The sequence below is a fragment of the Sorex araneus genome, chromosome 1, assembly GCF_027595985.1.
Source record: "Sorex araneus isolate mSorAra2 chromosome 1, mSorAra2.pri, whole genome shotgun sequence".
Taxonomy (NCBI): Eukaryota; Metazoa; Chordata; class Mammalia; order Eulipotyphla; family Soricidae; genus Sorex; species Sorex araneus.
The window spans coordinates 350,211,317-350,231,827 of NC_073302.1; the positions used below are offsets into that span (position 1 = coordinate 350,211,317).

At 45.3% G+C, this 20,511-nt stretch overlaps 1 protein-coding gene across 1 annotated transcript in view; it reads right to left on the reverse strand.

Annotated features, from left to right (window-relative positions):
• Positions 1–20,511, reverse strand: part of DPY19L1 (dpy-19 like C-mannosyltransferase 1) — an 83,267-nt gene that overhangs the window by 53,977 nt on the left and 8,779 nt on the right. Inside the window, exons 2-7 of the mRNA XM_055135013.1 lie at positions 17,140–17,164; positions 16,470–16,557; positions 13,513–13,650; positions 10,517–10,637; positions 9,301–9,394; positions 324–381 (exon numbers count right to left, since the gene is read on the reverse strand). Coding sequence (XP_054990988.1) covers positions 324–381; positions 9,301–9,394; positions 10,517–10,637; positions 13,513–13,650; positions 16,470–16,557; positions 17,140–17,164 — 524 coding nt within the window. The remainder of the gene's footprint in view (positions 1–323; positions 382–9,300; positions 9,395–10,516; positions 10,638–13,512; positions 13,651–16,469; positions 16,558–17,139; positions 17,165–20,511) is intronic.

The window sequence follows — 20,511 nt, forward strand, 5'->3', positions numbered from 1 at the left end:
ACTCCGAGAAACTAATACATTATTCAAATCAAAACCAAACAGAACTAAAAACCAGTGATATACACCACTGTTCCTTCCAATCACTGAGCTACGATACGGACAAAAGAACAGGTTATCATTAAGCAAGTGTAAATGTCAAGGTTTAAACAGAAAACAAAGTACTCACAAACATGTCTGAATGCTCCTATAGATTTATAAAGTTAAAAATCAACCTTTCTCTCTATGTCTATTTTCTTTAAAAATACTCGACTGACCCCCTAGAGAAGAAATGTGTTTTTCCGAGTGAAATCCCATGGCAAGCTTGGGGCGGGCAGGCCACCTACCTCTCCGTGGTTGAAGAAGAAGCACAGCACTGTCACGAGCCCTCCGAGGCGGCTGCCACTGCAAGAGAGAAGAGCAGCTGCAGTCACAAGTGGCAGGAGCTGTGAAAGTCCCTTGAGCGCGACCGACAGCTGAACTGCACAGGGCAAACAGATCTTGCTCTCTGCTTCATTTTTGTCTTCTTTGGAGCCATTTATTGACCTGTCCTTCAGCATTTCTCAAACTTTTTCTTGGGGCACATCATATACATTCCATCAATATCTGTATATGTCCACCCTAAATACTTATTTCCTAAATATAAACACATATTTTGAGGCCACATCCCTTTGAAATGTGTCCCTTTTGTAACTAGTACCCTAAAGACCACCGTAAGCAACCCATGTAAACCCAGACACTTCTAACAGCTGTCAGAGCCTGCAGAGTACGAGGGGGCTGTGGTGTGTCAGCCCCTCCCAGCTCGGCGTCACAGTGCCTTGGTGCCAGCGCAGCAGCCTTCCCTCAACTGGCTCCCAGCTACTTCTGGTTGTCCTCCAAGCATGCTGGGCATACATGAAACTGACAAGCTAGGTGTCCTAGCCACAACATCTTTCCAATCTGACTTGGAGAACACACACTATATCTTCACGGTCACTGCAGCATTTTGGTTCTAATCTCAAAAAGACACACCATTCTGGTTCTAATCTCAAAACCCCAAAACCACAGGACGACTTTGGGAATGCAACATTAAAATTCCGTCTAGAAAGGCCCTGGAACAAAGAGGGCTCAAGTGGAAATGTCACAACCTTGTTTTGTTTCGAGTCAGAGTAAACACAAAGGCAGGGATGAAGAGGGCAAGGACTGCAGAGTCAGATCCACATCCGAGGACCCCTTTCCCTGCCCCCCCACACACTCCAGCTGCCCAACCCCTGGGAACAGGCTCTTCGGTGTAGAAGCAGTGCAGTGACCTGCTTCAAACTCAGCAGACAGCAGCCAGGCCCAGCCTGACTAGACTGAGCACATGAACTGGAGGGAAGCGGGTTCCCGGGCACTCTCGCACTGCCCGAGGGAGAATGCCTTGAAAATGAATTATTCCTCGTACTATTTGCCGAGAAATACTCGGAGGTGCAATCACTGTGATATGGGTCTCAGAGGGCCAAGCAATTACCCTTAGTTCCCCATCCACAAAGACCACTTAGACCACTTCTTGTGGTACCCAGGAAAGATGCAGTATTCAGAGCAGTTACTTCTACTAGTTTACCAGTTGATATTCCAACACACCTTACTGATTAAAATTCATTTCTTCTGTACTTTTACCAACTGTTAGAAAGCTCCTAATATGCAAAATTTGAAAGATCTGAAGATTTCTAAACACTTTCTACATGTACTCATAAACCTCTGAGCCTCAATTTCCTCAGAAGAGAGAAAAGATGTGAAGGACCTTAAAGATCAATTTTCTAACTGCCTTTTCCTGTGTCCTTAAGTGTCACGGAGACTAAAACCAATCATGACAGTTTAAAAAGTATCACTGGCCTTAGAGGTTTTTTTCACCTCTACTTACCTAAGAAAGTTGAAACCAGCCCAGGATCAGCACCAAGTTTTCTTGCATAAATTCATTTTTTTATTATTATTGTTTATAATAATAAGAGAGAGTCTCTTGCCCGCACGCCTGGCTGTCTTCCCCGGGGCCCCTCGGAGGGGATGGGCTCCAGCTTCCCTCCCCACCCCGAGCAGAGCTCCCGGCAGCTGAAGACCACCGGAACCTAGCCACAGCCATGCTCAAGGCCCCTCTCCACACGTTCGGACAAGCCTCACACATGAAGGCACTGGCAAAGCAACCCAGGTGTGTGTAATCCCACATCCAACATCCAGAGACTTAAAAGCAAGTTCCCAGAAGCATCGAAAAGCAGTCGCGCGATATCTTATAATCTACTTTTCCCTCTGGGAGAAACTAGCAAGGTACTGAGAGCTTCCTGCCCAAATGGGACAGCCTCACAAAGCTTCCCATGGTGTATCCATATGCCAAAGCCAGTAACCAACTGAATCTCATTCCCTGACCCTGAAAGAGCCTCCAATGCGGCATCATTGAGAAGGCCGAGAGGAGAGAGGCTTCTAAAATCTCAGGGACAGGATGAATGGAGAGATTACTGAGACCACTTGAGCAACTCGACGATCAACGGGATTTTGTGATTCGTGATTCGTAATTTATTTATTTTTAACTTTTTTATTGAATCAGTCTGAGACCCCTACAAAGCAGTTCAAGATTGGATTTCAGTCATACAGTACTCCAACACCCATCCCTCCAGCAGTGCACATTTCCCGGCACCAGTGTCCCTAGGTTCCCTCCCATCACCTGGTGTTCAGGCCTCGGGGACATATCTAGAAATAAAGCACTGTTGTCCCGGTGCTTGATTTGCTCGAGCGGGCACCAGTAATGTCTCCATGGTGAAACTTGTTACTGTTTTTGGCATATGGAATATGCCACGGGGAGTTTGCCAGGCTCTGCCGTGCGGGTGGGATCCTCTCGGTAGCAGCTAACACAAACCTCCCTATCGCAAGCCAACCTGAGACTTCAGAGAGCCAAGAAGGTAGCAGTGCAGAGCCGGGAGGTGAGGGCTCCATATTCTGTGCTGGCTGGCTCCTCTCTCAGGAGAAACGCACCTGGATAACTAAGTAACAAGGGTGGAGGCGACAGACTTGGCCCCCCTTTCCCACTGCAGGGAGAAACTGCTCAGGCCCCCCTGGAGGCTGAGTGCCATGACAGGATGGAGTGACCGGGGCTGCAGGGCTGTCCACGGTCGCACTGGCCACCCTGGGAAAGACTGAAGCAGAAGGACCAAAGGCTTCCTCACAAGGGCCAAAAGGAAATGGGAAACTCAGCGGAGGCAGAAAGGGGTAAAGAAGAAATGGGAAGAGGACATGAGGAACAAACCCAAGAAGCCAGGGCACCGAGCAGAGAGGAGTTCATGAGGGAGCATGAAGGCTCCCTAAACCGCCTCAGCGCCACAGGCCGGGGTGGGGCAAGCATGCAGGCCAGGCAGCCGCCCACAGTGAGAGCATCTGAGGGTGAGACCCAGAGAGCAATGAGCTATTTGCTGCCTGGTACCAGGAACCACCTCTGCTCTGCGGGGGTCTGAGCAGACAGTACCTCCACTGGCGTCTGCTGAGGCCGCTGGACAGGGCCCAGGCTCCCCCCAAAAGAAGCTGAAGGCAGGGTCTCTGCAACACAACTCACTGACCACAAGGACCACTCTGACCATCCCGCTTCTACAACCAGACTCAGCCAGACTCTGGGCTAAGGAGCTATTACCCACATGAAAACGAGAGAAAAACTCTCCGGGGGAACCAGGTCATGCAGACAACACATGAAAAACCAAGACGGGAAAAGAACCTAAGAAAATCAGATTTCAATGCAAGAGTTCCAAACTCTAATGATAGGGTTTTGGGTGGGGGTAACAAAACCAGAGACAATGGAGAAGAGAAAGTTGTGCATAAATAAAATGGGAACGTTTTCCCCAGAACAAAAGACACATGAGTTCAGATGGTTGAGGCCACAAGGTGACCAACAGAAAGAACGAAACAGCAGCTACTCTACATGACCCCGAGGACACTAGAGTGAGAGCAGCAGATAAGGCAAAGAAGCCAAACTTTCAAAACCCTACACTGAATCAACAGTCTTCAAAACTCTGAAGGGACAGCTCCGAAGGCAAAGCAAATCAGAGGCAAAGGGAAGGTGAAGCCGGACACGAAAGACCGGCCTTCCTGTCTGTTCTCTGCACAGACTCCCAGGAGTCTCTGCAGGTCTGGCTGTCCATGGGGAAGGTGTGAAGGAAGAAGCCGACAGTGGGCCGAGGGGCCAGCACCTGGGAGAGCGGCTGGGCAGCAGGCCCAGAGACCCTTGGCAGAGGCGCCAGGAGGGAAACCCTGTGGGGTGGGGGCAGAATTCAAAGACAGGATTTCACACACTGGGCAAAGTGGACCATGATTCACAGTTCAGCTAATGACCGGCACCACGCAGTGTGCAGAAACCTCAGGGAAACAAAATATCAGGCAATTACAATCAACAAGGAAGAATCTCAAGTAACCCAGAAACCGTTACACCCTGACGTGGCAATGAACAACTTTCCCATGTGGCCACAGTCAGAATAGGTGGGTTCATGTGCAGCTAAGTTTCTCCGAACCACCAAGGAAGAGCCGGAGCTGGGTGGGGCAAAGCACTGCAATGTGTTTGATCCAACAGTGCCAGAGAACCGGAAACTGATTCGCACACAAAAGTTCCAGAAGATACTAGAAAATAACACATCCAGCTGTGAAAACACAACAAAAAAGGGGTTCACTACAGTCATTTGGGGCTACTGGTACGGGTCAGACAATAGTTATGAGGGGGAAAAGTCATGAACATTTTCAGATCACATTCACACAGATGTTCTGACTCGCCAAATGTAACAGTGTTGTGTCTTCATTTAGCTTAAAAACCACCAGAGAAGCTTCCCAAGGCTGGGGGAAGGGGAGAGGACAGTGGCCGAGTGCATGCCTACTGATCCGGTTCTGTTCCCATGGCTCCTAAGCATCCTGGGCCAACATAGAGGCTGCCAAGCAGGGTTGTGGGTGGCCCGGGAGGGCCCCAGCACTGCAGGGGTGGCCCGGGCATCCCCTGTGCCTTTGGAGGGAGCAGGTGCATCGTTGGTGCCTATTGGCCTGGGGCCTCCTGACCCATTTCAGAGCTCCCTGAGACCTACATGCACTCACACACACACACACACACACACACACACACACACACACACACACACACACACACACACACAGAAATACAGCTAACCAATGACCCATCTAAACAATGGGTTTTCAGTAAGCCAATTCCACAGAGGTCTGTGATGACGGGGAGGTTCCCACGCGCAGTGCTACCTTCCATTCCCACTGCTATTTAAAGCACCAAGAATGACTCTCAAAAATGTAACTGATAAAGAAGCCATCAGAATACTTAGAAAACCATATGCCTGTGCACTGAAAACAAGAGCAAATCAGGGTCCTGATACCTGGCAACACGAGAGAACGAACAGACACACCTCACACTAAGGGGACAGCCTAAGAGCAAGGCGCACAGCCATCTCGGCACTCTTGGAAATCAATTACAGAGACGAGTGTGACGTCTAGAGCCTTTCAAGAAATATTTTTCTGTGGAATAATTTAGACTCTATGAAACAAAAATGCCATTATTTCTGCACTTGTAACAGCAGCTCTGTCTACACAGCACGAGGTATTTGTGTAGAAATGCAGCTCAGGGGGTTACTCAGACCAGCCGGGAGAACGGACCCCACACATGCTCCTTCCCCTCCTAGCCTGCACCCAGAGCACCCCGCCATCAGAGGTGCCAGAGAGCAGAGCCAGGCGGCCAGTGGGGAGAGAGAGGATGAGAAGGGAGAGGGGGAGACGGACCCCGGGAGGAAAGGGCCGTGGAGGGGTTTGTCCTGCACGAAGCTGACTCAAGTCCAGTCCTAGGCAGCCCAGATGGTAACCCTGGGCTGCCAGGATGGACGTCTGAGGGCAGACACTGGCTGAGGGCTCGGCGGTCGGCCCAACTTCACTATCTGGTTGTGTTTTTAATTTTCCATCCTACCTCCATTTCTGTTCAATTGGTTTGCCTGACTTCAGATAACTTTCGTTGAGATTATTTAAAAGTAAATAACACCTCTTGATTAGAAACGCCACTGTCGACCTACCTGTGAATTCCTAATCTACCAGACAAATCTCACCTCGCCCCTCAATAGAACACTATTTATCTAGAGCGTCTAGCGCCATTTTGTGTAAAATCCCCTTCACTCTCAACCCATGGGCACTCAGAGGTCTGACGCTGTATCCCACCTTTATAAAATTAGAAGCATGACTAAACTTGCCATCCAGAAAGAAAACATTACTAAGTAACTAGTAATTTGAGCTCTCTAAAAATATGCATGTCAAAAACATTTTTAAATGGAATTTTTAAAGCTGATAGGAAAGACAGATAGAAATTTCACTCAACTTTGTATAAAGCGGAATCGCCACAGGCGCATCTGTGCCCAGACCTGCCAGGTGAGACCTGGGCGGGTAGCACCCCTTCAGCGGGCAGGGCTCCCCGGGCAGGATGCGGGAAGCCTGCGTTCGACTTAGGGAAGTGCTTGGGCAGGGGGCAGGGGTCATTCAGTGCCCAGAGAAGCTGAGAGGAGGCAGAGCGAGCTGGAGCGGCGCGGCTGAGCATGGACCTGGGTCTCCAGCGCCAAGTTGGCCCCGGGGCAGCCCTCCGCTGCCTATACGTGCTCAGCAGTTGCGGGGCACAGGCCAGAAAGCAGGGGTGAGGCATGTGCCACGTGACCACAGCCAGCCTCCGGGCCCAGCCCCAATGCACCAAGGGAAAGAGAGCCGCCCCTCCTGCTACAGATTGCTTGTTACAATCTACTACTCAAGTTTGAATTCTTTGCTTTCTCATATTTTTTAAAAAAGAAATGTTTGGCCCAGCCCACTAAACTGATTTTAAAATCCCAATGTTAGAATGAGTTAGAAAAAAATCCCCCAAGTGAGTCTAGGAGTTAGATGGGAAGGGTTTCAGCGATATCAAGTGCCACAGTGGGGGGGAAGGGTTTCGGAGATATCAAGCCCCGTTGCTGCACCCCTGACAGGTCCCCAGGCCCGTGTTCGTCATCCCCTTCACAACAGAAAGTAGAGCATAATGAGGCCAGAGAGTCAGCTCAAAGGGGCGGAGGGCATGCCTGGCATGGACAGGCCAGCCTCCATCCCAGGCACCACGTGCTCTTCCCAACATTGCTGATTCCCGGCACCACATGCTCTCCTGGCACTGATGGGTACAGTCAAGGTGGCCCCCAGCACTGCTGGGTATAGCCAAGGTGACCCTCAGCACTGCTGGTATATGTATAGCCCAAGGGGTCTTAGCACTGCTGGTACACGTATAGCCAAGGTGGATCCCAGCACTGCAGGTATATGTTAGCCTTGGGGGGGGGGGGTGTCTCAGCACTGCTGGTAAACATATAGCCCAGGCGGTATCAGCACTGCTGATATATGAATAGCTAAGGTGGGTCCCAGCACTGCTGGCATACGGATAGCCAAGGTGACCTGTGGCACTGCTGGCATACAGATAGCCAAGGTGACCCGCAGCACTACTGGAGAGTCCCTGCTTTTCCCCCAAAAGCAAGAATGTTGCTAACTGGTATAAACTGATAGGTTACTTTCTGTGGTCTGAGAACACTATCATCATTATTGTATATGAAATAAATATAGAAATATGTCATATTTCCAGACCTTGCAAATAACCTGCCAAATCATAGCAAAAAGGAATGTTCTACTTTCAGATGCAGAGGAAGCCTATTCATCCTCCTCCTCCTCATCATCATCATCCTCATCTTTCTCACCTAGTTTGGACTAGGCTTCAGACCATTCTGGCGCTGGGTGCTTCTACCGTGCCACCTCCACTAGCCTGCGTCCATCCCAGGAATGTTGAGATCCTCTTCCCATAGGTCAGGTTTCTGCTTGGAACTTTCTTCCCCTCCACCCATTCAAAATGCCCTGATCCTCCAAGTCTGGTTTCAAGCAACCCTCCACACAAAACACATTTCTCCGGTTATAGGACTCTAACTGCCACCAGCCCCAACATGCTCCCGGAGTCTCAGGAGGAACTCACATGGTAGCTTCTCTGTCCTAAGTGAACCAACACATGTGGAGAGCAAGATGAAAACCATGGGGGCTGGAGACTGAGAAATCTTCAGAAGCCCCCTCCACAAAACCCAAAATCACGTCATATTTGCAGCAGACATGGCTCCCGGCTAATGGTCATCACAGGCATTATATGGAAATGATATTAAGGGCCCACTTTAATGTTTAAAATTTTTCAATTAGGAAATACAACTATAGATCAGATTTTAGCAATGCCATGTATCATATTTTAACTTCTCTTAAACTGTAATCTCCCACCCGCAATAGCCATTTCTAAGATAGACAGGTGACTACAAAACAAACAGATTCTCTCAAGTTTCTCATCAAGAAATTTGACTTGGGCTCACCACAGAACAAGGCACACTGGCTCCACTTCCCCTCAGGCAGCCTGTTTTCCTGCCACCGAACACTTCCGGTGAGGTCTTTGTATCTTGTTTCAAAAACTGTCTTTTCCAAATTATCTTCTAATCATGTATATTCATTTTCGTTCTCTCCCAATCAAATAATTAAAAGAACTTCCTTGGGGCTAAGTTAGAAATAGTAACATCAAAATACCTGACATCTATATATAAAAAGTGTTTGAAATCATCTCATAATTATATCCTCATCTGGCAAATATTTATCAAGCACTTGCTACATACTCAAACTCTGAGATAAGAACTCCAGTGATCCCTGGGGACCTCCAACAGAAATGTCACGCTGCCAAAGCAAGGAATAATGATAACAGAATAATGACTCACATTCATTACCAGAGACTGAAACTCGGGGACATAATGCTCTTACTTTTGTACTACAGTGCGCAGAAACTAGAAAAAATAAAATTCTAAATGGTACATATAAGATTGGTTAAGTGCCTTGTCTCTAAATGAATATTTAAAACCCTTAGCAAACTTGGTAATCTTTAATTTTGAAAATGTTGCTCAACTATGAAGTAAATTAGATCACATTTAAACTATCTGCATAAAATAATTTCTATTTTAATATTAGCAAAGAGCCATTAACACCATTTAATTAATGTTCCCTTATACTTTATATAAATAACATCTGACTTATGTTCAAATGACTATAAACATTTAAAATGTATCAAATACCATTACCATGCTTCACTTACTGATCTTCAATTATTTTCAGTTTGGTGACCATGTCAATGATAAAATTGTTCAACAGGAAATAATTTTATAACCACAAGTAAATGCATAAAAAGGCTATTGTTATAAAAATGAGCTATGTTAAATATTTTTTTATTATTCTAGTAGACATCATCACAAACACATACTAAAATATTCCCATCGGCCTTACCTTAAATATGTGCCGTATATGAAGAACAACGCCATCATCAATCCATTCAAAATAAAGATCACAGCAACATAAAAGCAAGCAGGATCTCCCAATCCTTTCAAAATAAACAGAACATGCTCTCACTATAAATGACTTCAAGTACCTGGAAATTCGTATTAAAATGTGCACCCTTGAAAATGGTGCCCGGGGCTGGAGCAAAAGCACAGCGGGGAGGGCGTTTGCCTTGCACAAGGCCGACCCGGGTTCGAATCCCAGCATCCCATAAGGTCCCTGAGCACCGCCAGGAGTAATTCTTGAGTGCAGAGCCAGGAGTAACCCCTGTGCATCACAGGGTGTGTCCCAAAAAGCCAAAAAAAAAAGGAAATGTTGCGAGACCCCTGCAGGGCTGCGTCTCCCCAGCGCTCGCCAGAGGCTCTGACACAGCGAGAACTCCTTCCCAGCACCCCCTGAGCGACAGGGCCTGTGCCAGTCTAAGTGCGGCTAGGCTGGGCTGATCACGAAAGACATGGCAGGGACAGGGGAAGCGGCTCCTTTGGGGTTTTTTGTTGTTTGTTTTGTTGGGGGGGCACATTGGGCCACATTCAGTGGCTACTCCTGGCTCTGCACTCAGGACTCACTCCCGGTAGCCTCAGGGAACCATGCAGGATGGTTCAAAATGGGTCCTCCATGTGCAAGGCAAACACCTACCCATGTACTATCACTCCAGCCCCAGGGATGTGGCTTCTACAGCAAGTCGGACAGTGTCCGGCTGGGAGCCCCAAGCCCCAGGGGATACTCCTAGCCACCCTGCAGTGCTCTGCATTAGAAAAGCCCAGGATGATGCAAGCAAAGGCAATAGGGGTGGGCTGTAGGGGGCTCCAAGCTTCAGCTAAGCCCAGGAGCCCACAGGAAAGGCACCACCTCTGCTATGCGCCAGCCACACTCCTCTCCTGTGGAGCCCAGGACACTGAACCATGTTGCTGTGGCCCATGGACAAGAGGGTGGGGTAGGAGGTGTTGGCCACACTCGGCAGTGTTCAGGGCTTACTCCTGGAGGTACTGAAAGGACCATATGTGGTGCCAGGAATCAGAGATGAGGGGTGGAACCAAGGTCACCAGCAGGCAAGGCAAGTGTCTTTACCCTGGGCTATGCCCTGCACCCAAAACTACTGTTATTCGGAAGTCTGTGCTGGTCTATCCTGCAAGAGGCAAAGGGGACTCCCACAGAAGAAACCTGCCTTCACAGCTCTCAATAGGGCTGAGTCCTTCGCCCCGTGTGACCGTCCAGCATGTCTTGGTCTGAATGCCAATCAAATCCATTATTTTTGTATAGATCCGGTACCAGCTGGCTAAAATTACCTATTAAAAGAAAGAGACAGAAAAGATACTATCTCTGACAGTCTCATTACTAAAATCTTTTTTATAGATTTTGATAATTATCAAACTTCCTTTCTTACCATCCACTTAGCAAGGGTTTAGTCTACAGAAACTGTGCCTCACAATCTCCTACACAAATTTTTCCCTGGTCAGTCTTTACTCACAGCTTTCTTGTTATGTAAAACATAACAAAAAATATTCAAGATTTGTAGTGTTTTAAAACCTGTAAAATTCAGTGCACATGGAGAGCTGAGGAGCTAGAGCAATAATCAGCAGGTAGGGGCTTGCCTTGCACACAGTCAACCTGGGTTCAATCCCTGGCATCCCATATGGTCCCCTGAGTTCTGACAGGAGTGATCCCTGAGCACAGAGCCAGGAGTAAGTCCTAGAACAAATAACAGATTCTGTCTCATTGAATAGATCTAATTTTCTAGATGTGAATTCTCCTTCAAGTTCATTCATAAACATTAAACAACGCAAAGCAAAGTCCCCGTGACTGCCTGGAACAGCTATGTGGAAAAACACCAACCAGTGGCAAAGAAGGGAGTGTCCTAACAGACCTGAGTTGATGACTGCAGTCACTAAAGAAAAGATAGAGGCACAAGCAAGCTCAGAGCAATCTTGATGGGGTGCTACACCAGATCCGTTTCTGGACAGACCCTCTCACCTGCCCTCAACTGGAAGGGTCAGCTAAGGCCCCGATGGCTCGGCTGCCAGTAGGAAGTGAAGTCACGGGAAGTCGGCGGGTACGGGGCTGCCCCCAGGCCACCTGGACCTTGGGGGCAAAAAGGCATCAGCAGCCTGATGGTGCCTTCAGGCTCCCCAATACCCCAAAAACTGCTGTTGTGCCTCTGGCCAGACCCCAACAACTTAGGATCAAATTTCCCAAGATATTAAATGGCCAAAAGTTAGGCATGTGGGAGCCACCCCACAAAACACCTCTGGCTCAGCTATACAAGCTCATTTATCGGTCTTGTCTCAGAGACCCATAAATAAATCCCAAAAGAGATCAAAATCAGGCTATTTAAGCGCATTAACAGCCATGATTCAGAGACTCACAAATGAATCTCAGAAGAGAGCAGCACACCAGAGAGAGCCCAAATATTTAATAATTTTAGAATTTCAAGAGTGCGCGGCCACGTGACGTCTCATACTATTCATAACAAGCAATACAAAATAAATTATTTAGCATCTGCCTATGGGCAGGCTTGGGTGATGGTGGGAAAATTCAAAATAATGATGGCGGGAAGGTATAATGGCAGTGGGATTGGTGTTGAAATGTTGACTATGAACAATTACTGTGAACAACTTTATGAAAATAAAATTTAAAAAAGAAACTAGTAGCTCTCAGTGGAGTCTGTGGGATAGACAATGGCGCCTGGGTGGGCTGCAAGGGGGTCTGTTTCTATTTACTCTTTTAGTTTCCCTGTTTGTTCTCTTAGAACAAGATTTCCAGGAAGCTGCTGAGTGATTTTTCTCTAAATAGAAAGTAGTAGAGACTCACAAATGAACCTCGGAACTGAGCAACTTGCTGCAGAGATGCCATCAGACCTTGCCCAGGCCGCTTTCAGGGCCTTAGACAACAGCAGGTATTATCCCTCCACCGGCCCCTAGGAATCCCAGGGGCCACCATCTTCCAGAACCTATTGAAAAACCCAGGTAGGCGGGACCAGTGACTGCAAACTCTAGGCCTCAAGGGATCAGGAAAAGGCCCCTCGGACCCATCTCCCTGCCCCTACTGGGTTCTGGCTGTCACGCCCAGAAACTGCCACCAGGTGCCATTTAATCATATTAACAGCCATGACCAGCTTGCTGCAGAGATTTCTCTGGAACCTAATTATTTAAAATTTTAGAATTCCAGGAGCGAGCAGTTGTTGATACATAACAAGCAATACAAAATAAATGATCTAGCATCTGCCTGTGGGGCAGGCTTGAGTGGTTGTGGGAAAATTTGAAATAATGGGGGTGGGAAGGTGTAATGGTGGTGGGGTTGGTGTTGAAGTATTGAATATAATCAATTATTGTGCACAACTTTATAAAATAAAATTAAAAAAAAAAAGAAAGTAGTAGACCACAATGAAGTTTGTGGAATAAACAGTGGTGCATTGAAAACTGTGCTGTGAGATCCCACTTCTTCTGTCTGGTCCCATTTCTCTGATGGTAAAAGCAGTCCTGGGTACACGAGGCACTCAACAGGCAGTACATCCAGTCAGAAAACATGGAATCTTGGTGTTCATGCACTTGTCTCTAGAGCCACCTTCTCATTCATCAACTGAGCTAACTCACAAGTGTAGAAGTCCAACTGCGTGGGACTGAGACGGGCAAAGGGAGCGAGCAGAGCTGAGGACTGCCACAGCCATGGCGCAAGGCACGTGCTGCCTCACTCCCAGCCTGATGAGAAGGGAGCTCGCCAGGGGGCTCACGGCGAGAACTATGGGCTGGAGAAGTCAAATCCTGGCCTGGCTATGGAGAATCCCCGGATGTGCCAGGTAAAGGCAGGGATGCACAGGCGAAACCCAAGTTAGTGAAATCACCACCTGCCTCCCTGTGTCTGTGTCAGACAGACCCACCTTCTCCCAACCCCCACCCTATTCAGTTCAGAACAGAATTTCAGGGAGAAACAAAAAACATTTCTGGCATATAACATAAAAATAATGGTGCTCTCATGCCACAGTCCCTACAAACACACACACAAAAAATCTTGATTTTCTGCATCATACAATCATCAATAATGATCCTTCTATGAAAAGAAACAAAATTTAACATTATTGACTATAGCTGAAATTAAAAATCAACATTAAAATTTTAAAATCGCTATGAAAAGTTTTTAGAAATCACAAGTGGAAAAGTAACTTACCTCAGGGTAAAGATTGAACCTTTTTAATGTATTAATAACAAGAGGATATTCAGTAAGCTTATCATTCATAATCATCCAAACTCCATTCAAAAATGAGGGTGCTTCCACAATAGTTTTGAAATAAGAATAATATAGGCCCTGAAATAAGCATATGTTAGTTATAATAAAATAATGCATAATTACTAAACCATTTAATTAGCTTTTAAAATACCCAAAATACATTGTTCTTTAAAAACAAAGTAATCAATTAATAGCTACAATTAATTTCTCGGATTTCTGATCACTAAAGTTCTTAGGTTGCAAAAAAAATTACACATTTCAGCATGATCTTATCTTAATGATCTTATCTTAATGAAAACAAATGAGCTCAAGATACCTTCAAAAATAGTTTCATCATTTGAAAAATACTCAACATACTTGATTAAGAAAAGCCCATAATCCCCACTAATGTAAGTGTTAAAAAAGCTATTTTGAGACCAGAATGACTGATTTACTAAGGAGCTTAATTTACCATGAATCAGGAAATGTTTCTAACCAGATACACTCCCCTTGTTTATGTGGACCTCAAAAGAAAGGCACTGTCTGCCATCTCCCCTCCAGACTTACATGTGGAAATGCACATATGTCAGGAAGGCTAAAGAGTAGTCTATCACTATAAATCACATTCCAATGCCAACTATCTTATAGACTAGTTTTCTCATTACCAGCTCAGTCTAAGACCTGTGGGGTAGGAAGGAGGGGTGGGACAGAATCCCGGGTGGTCTGATCGAAGGATAGGCCACCTGCTAGAGGGACAGAACTGATCTGAAAGACACCAAGGCTGGACGCCTAGAGGGGGCAAGAACTTTCCAGGGCGCTGGCAAGCACTGAAGGCCTGAGAAGAGTTGAGAAGGCAAGGGGAGAAACAAGAATCAAGCTGCAGAGGCTGGAGAGATAGCAAGGGCGGGTAGGCGTTTGCCTTGCATTCGGCCAATCCAGGTTCAATTCCCAGCATCCCATATGGTCCCCCAAGCACCACCAAAGGTAATTCCTGAGTGCAGAGCCAGGAGTAACTCCTGTGCATTAAGGGGTGTGACACAAAAAGCCAAAAAAAAAAAAAAAGAAAATCAAGCTGCAGCCTCTATACACTTGTGCCTGGGCACCCTGGACCAGTGCCATTAGCTCTACCAGATCTGACACATCAGGTTAAGGCTCAGGAAACTTCTGAGGGTGATTTTATTTAAAAAATAAAAATAAATTAAAAAAAAAAACCCTTAATATTATGGTGTTCCAGCTCTCACCATTATTTCTAATATGACATTTATAACTGTAAGCACTGGGTTAAATAATGTCCCCCGAAGTTTCGTGGTCAAAGACCCTGTGGATATGGATGTATTTGGAAACAGGACCCTCGTTGGTATATCAGATGAGACACAGCGAGGTAAAGCAGACTCTAAATCCAGTAGAGGCAGCAGGAGATGGAGAGAGAGAAATAGGAGGAAAGGCCCCCCGGAGGCTGCCCAATGCTGCGCACTAACCCACGTGTAGTCCCAGCCACAGGAGCGCAAGTTATGCCAGAAAGCAGGAGACAAGGAAGGGACAGCAGAGTGTCCTGGGAGGTCCAGGGAGGGCCTGACCCTGGTGGCCACTGGTCTAGGGCTCAGACTCCAGCCCAGTGAGAGAAGGAACACCCAGGCTTGGAAGCAGACACCTTGTCCTGTCTGTTACAGCCGTCCAGGGAAGCTACTATGACTTGCCTTATGGTCAGGTTTAATTTCGAAGGAAATACATTACCAAATAGAAACAGGACCCTCTTCAAGAGTGTCAAGAGGGAGTTCATCAGGGGTGAGCCGGTGCCCCACAAGGATCAGCACAACACCAAAGCCTCTCCTCAATCCTGACCTCGCAGAGAGCGAGAGCACTGCCAGCCTGCCCTTCCGTATGCAGGGTGCAGAGCGCCACTTACAAGGCATTTCTACCCCCCAAAACTCTCTCTACTGATCTATCCATTCTCAGGATTTTGCAATAATGGAATATAAATTAAATATATTTCATTGCAATGATGGAATATAAAAGCAACATGAATTACCATGGGCACTTCTATAAGACAACTGACTTGGGTTCCTCAAAAAAGAAACAGCATGCCAGAGAAATAATACAGAGGGAAGGGTGCTTGCCTTACATGCGGTTGACCCAGATTCAATCCCTGATGCTCCATACAGTACCAAAGCCCTGCCAGGAGTGACCCCTGAGCACAGAGCCAGGAATAGGCACTACTGGGTGTGGCCCCCACACCAATAAAAATATTAAAATAAACAGAAAAAAAAAAACCCGAAACTTGGAAGAGAAATGTATAGGCTGAAACCGTGTTCTTCACCTGCCATCCCAAGTCTGTGCTACCCACAGGTGGGGAGTTGGCAACCACTGTCCACCACCTGGGCTCCAGTTCTGGGCCACGGGCCAGGGTGCCAGTCTGCAGGCGTGAAAGTTCAAAGAACGCTGAGTTGTAAAGCACAGAGAGACATCAACTACGCACAGCACAGTGCTCAGACTCTGTATGCCTTGTGACGGAGATACACTGACAGCCCAGCTGCAGTCATCCAGTCATCCAGGAGAAAATTAGGCTCAAGGTACCCTTTAAAAAGAAACCTGGAGAGAAGGGGGGTTAGGGGGGGTGTGGGGTGTGTGGGGTGTGTGTGTGTGTGTGTGTGTGTGTGTGTGTGTGTGTGTGTGGAGAGAAGGGGGTGTGTGAGGTATGTGTGTGGAGAGAAGGGGGTGTGTATGGGTGTGTGTGTGGGAGGGTGGGCAGCCACTGCAGGGAGGCAAGATGGAAAGGGCAGAGAATGTAGAAGGGCAGGCTGTCCTCCACTGCTTAACTTTGAAAATTCCCAGAAGAAAAAAATTTAACTTTTCAGACTTCTAAAAGACTACAAATAAATGCCACAAGAACATGCTACATAAATACCATGAAAACTAACCATTTCGGTACGAAAAGCCATCTCCCTTTCCAATGTTGAGAGGTGAGAAAAATGACGATCATTTTCAAAGAGGTGTGTTATGTGACTCCTGCAAAAACAAAGCGGCATTGCTCTAATATGCACTAGCATTGCTTTTCCAAGAAACTCTAAAACAAAAAAGAGTTATCTACAAGCAGGCAGATAATACTGTCATTAAGTTCAATACAATGGCATCCATTTGCCTTTCTGTTTAGTATGTCTAACTGTTCTTACTAAAATTTCTACATGAAAATACATTCACATATTTTAGAATTACAAGGAAGCAGAATAATGATATTCTAAGCCAAGTACAATGAAATTATACATACAACTACAAACTACATTGGGTTACCATTTCAGAATAACTGATTAAATTCATTTCTCCCTATCCAGAAGATTAAAAAATATTAATCTTCCCACAATACAAAATAATATTACGCAAGGTAGAGTCTCAAATATAGTATCTTTAATAACGGGATTTTTTTAATTCTAAAAAATTCTTCTGATCCTGGTTTATTAATTTAACTACTTTTTCAGGCTACTGTGTCAAAGCTAATAAAATAAGCTGATCCTTATTCTGGAATCCTTGTTCTTGTATATGCTAAGTTATAAACATTTGCATGACTTATGCACAGAAGAAAAGCCATCTTACCAGTGCAGCACTGCAGCGAAGGCAGCTACAAGAAGAACAGAAATTTAAGTTACTACTTTAGCACAAATAAATAGTTTGACCTTATAAAAAAAGCATTATGGGAAACAAGCATGTACGAAATGTATGAACGTTGGGTTCTTAGGGCCTGGGAGACAGCTCTATGCAAGGAACCCCAACTCTGTGCTAAAAATACCAACAGACCAAATCATAAAGGAAGTGGGTGTGAATCTACAACTTTCATTCGTTCTCCCATGGAAAAAAGACCTCAGCACCTTGCATTTGCCAAAAAAAAAAACAGAGAAAATCCTCAAGTGGAAAGTTTCACAAACAAAACTACAAGAGGAACAGAGCCCTAAATAGTGAGAAGTAACTTAAAACTTGGTAACCTCTAGAAACAGGATTAGGAAAGAAAAGGAACTACCGGTTTCTATATTTATGCCATCTCACTTTTTTTATATTTTATTTCAGTTCAAACAAATTTAAAATCAAATACAAAAGGAACAATGGAGAGAAAAAAAAAGAAAATGTGACAAAAAAGAAGTTAATGATACCTATTCCATAAAAGAACATGTGGTTTGCTTTTTATCCCACTATAAAAACATTAAGATTAATCCAAAAAAAATCACAACTTTCTTACATCACTAGATTCACCTTAGTGCATGCTAATAATTTAACAACTACTAAGAAATGAAGCTATGAAAATAATCTTAGGAACAAAATCCAAACAGCTCAGACCTTATTGCCTTCTTCTCTCAAAAGCACTTTTACTTTTAAATAACAATTCTATTTTTGCTAGGAAATATTTATCATTTTAAAAGACAAAATCTCTATCTCTAGAGTGATCAGCTGAAACTACAAATATTTAACAAGGTTTGTCATTTGACATTTTATTTGTAAGATATTTTTACCTTTTGAAATTTTAATTTTTATTGCTGACAAATGTAAAATCATGTACTTCCTTTTTGGTTTCAGACTTTAAAGACTGCAATATATCCTGAAAAATTGGGTTTTGTTTTCTTAATGATCTAACAATAATGTTCTGAATAATCATTTTTTCACTGAATCTAAGTGACATCTATATTATACCAAAGACTTTTCAACTGATATTCTGGTAAGCCTTTTGAGATTATAATTGGAATTTCATTTATAACTATAAAAAGAAATCTATATGTTTATAATTTCCATGTGTTCATTCCTTGAATTAGTTATTTAGCTTCAATTATTCAACTTGCTTTTCAAATTGCACTTGACAACACATCCATTCATTGTGAGTTAATACACTTTTAGTACAGTTAATTCCCATTTTTTATGGTTTTCCTGGGAGTTTAAGATATTTTCCTTCTAATATCTGTGAAATGTTTTTTCTTTATACTTTACTGGATATTTCTAATGCAATTCATTTTTGAAATGCAGTTATTCTGTAATGTATTCATTTCTGGCTCATTTACTAAACCATTCTTAGAACATTTTATCATATTCAATCCTCCACTTTAAAGAGTATTATTTTAAAATAATTCTGTCTCATTTTAGAATTTTACTGTTTCTTCTTCACTTTAGATAACAACAAACTTCTAGAATACTACTAAATAAATCTAGTTTTTTAAAAATGGGGACTTTTTCTGCTGACTTTCAACAGCAGTGCATCTTAGTCAGCTCCTGCCGCTCATAAATCCAGAGTGACAGAACAGGCGTTCTCAAGAAATGTGTCAGGAGCAGGATCCGAAGACTCTGTAGTCTTCCTTGGGTTCTGCCTCCTCAGGGCCCAGAGAAGACAATCCCCAGAGTTCTGTGGCATCTCCCTCCAGGTCAGTCATGACAGGCCCGGTGTATTCACTCAAGGCAGCAATTAACATGTGAATGCTTGTTCCAGACCAGGTGCTTGTGAGAAGCCTCACTTGAACTCAAATAACCCCCCCCAATTATCCTACGTGGTACATACACCTTTTCCAGCATCTAAGTAGGGCCCAGAGACCTTGAGTGTCACCTCCGCTGCCTTTACTCTAAACTGGGGGCTTGTCATCTCTTCCCTTTTATTGTTTAAAACTGAAAACTTGAATTATTCTGCTAATATAGGCAGACTGCTTTACAAATGCTATTAATTTCATATAAGCTACAGCTGTACTTTAATTTACTCCAATAAGAATGAGTTATATGTACGTTATCTGAAAGTGAAAGTCTCAGCGAAGCAGATACTGCCTTATGATTGTGTAATTTAACAAAAGACATAAAATGACAAAAACTTCTGAGGATGCCCCTAGGAGCTCTTCTTGACTTCGTGCCCATGGGAAAAAAATTAAATGACTTTCTCAAAATGTATTCTGGGGGCTGGAGCGATAGCACAGCGAGTAGGGCGTTTGCCTTGCACGCGGCCGACCCGGGTTCTAATCCCAGCATCCCATATGGTCCCCATATGGCACCGCCAGGAGTAATTCCTGAGTGTAGAACCAGGAGTAACCCCTGTGCATCGCCGGGTGTGACCCAGAAAGCAAAAAAAAAAAAAAAAAAAAAATGTATTCCGGTGATTATCAGCTCTCCTTTTGAGAATGTCACAAAATTGTCAGTTTCTTCCATTTCAGTCGCGTGCTCTTTTTGGCATTCTAAGGCTCCACTGCTTTTCAAAAATTGCCTTCTGAACGTCCTCTGGGAGACAAAGGTGTCCCGGGAAGAGGCTGGGAGACAGCAGAGGGCGAGGTGCTGGCTGGCAGGCACTCAGCCTGGGTCTGACCCCGTCAATGCAGGGCCCAGGCAGCACCACCTCCTCGGGCACCTGAGCCAGACCCCAGCCCAGTGGGCCAAGAACGGCTGGTGGGGTTGGGGCCTCTGAGCACCACCTGGGAGCCCCCAGACCCAAAGGAGACGCCCAGGAAAGCAGGGCTACTCGGATTCACTTCAAGAGCTGGGTCTGACACTGATTGGAAGGTGCACGATTCACCAACACTGCACCCAAATTAGATACTATCTGATTAAAGGTGACCTCCTGCTTTCGGCATGCATCTCCCATCCCAACTGGTTCCTCCAGCCATCATTTTCTTAGTGATCCCTTCTCTATTCCATCTGCCTTCTCCCCTCCGCTCATGAAGCAGGCTTCCAGCTATGGGGCAGTCCCCGGTGGGGAATGTGCACTGGTGGAGGGATGGATTTTGATCATTGTGAGATTGTAACCCAAACATGAAAGCTTGTAACTATCTCATGGTGATTCAATAAAATTTTAAAAATTAAAAAAAAAAAGTGACCTTCTGCCACCTCCCTACATTCCCTGCCCGCAGGAGGGAGTCAGTCCTGAAACCGTCCCAGCACCCTGTGAGCTAAACCCTGGGATGGGCACTCTGCCATCTGCTCCTGCTCCCGTCCTCTCTCTTCATCCAGAAAGCT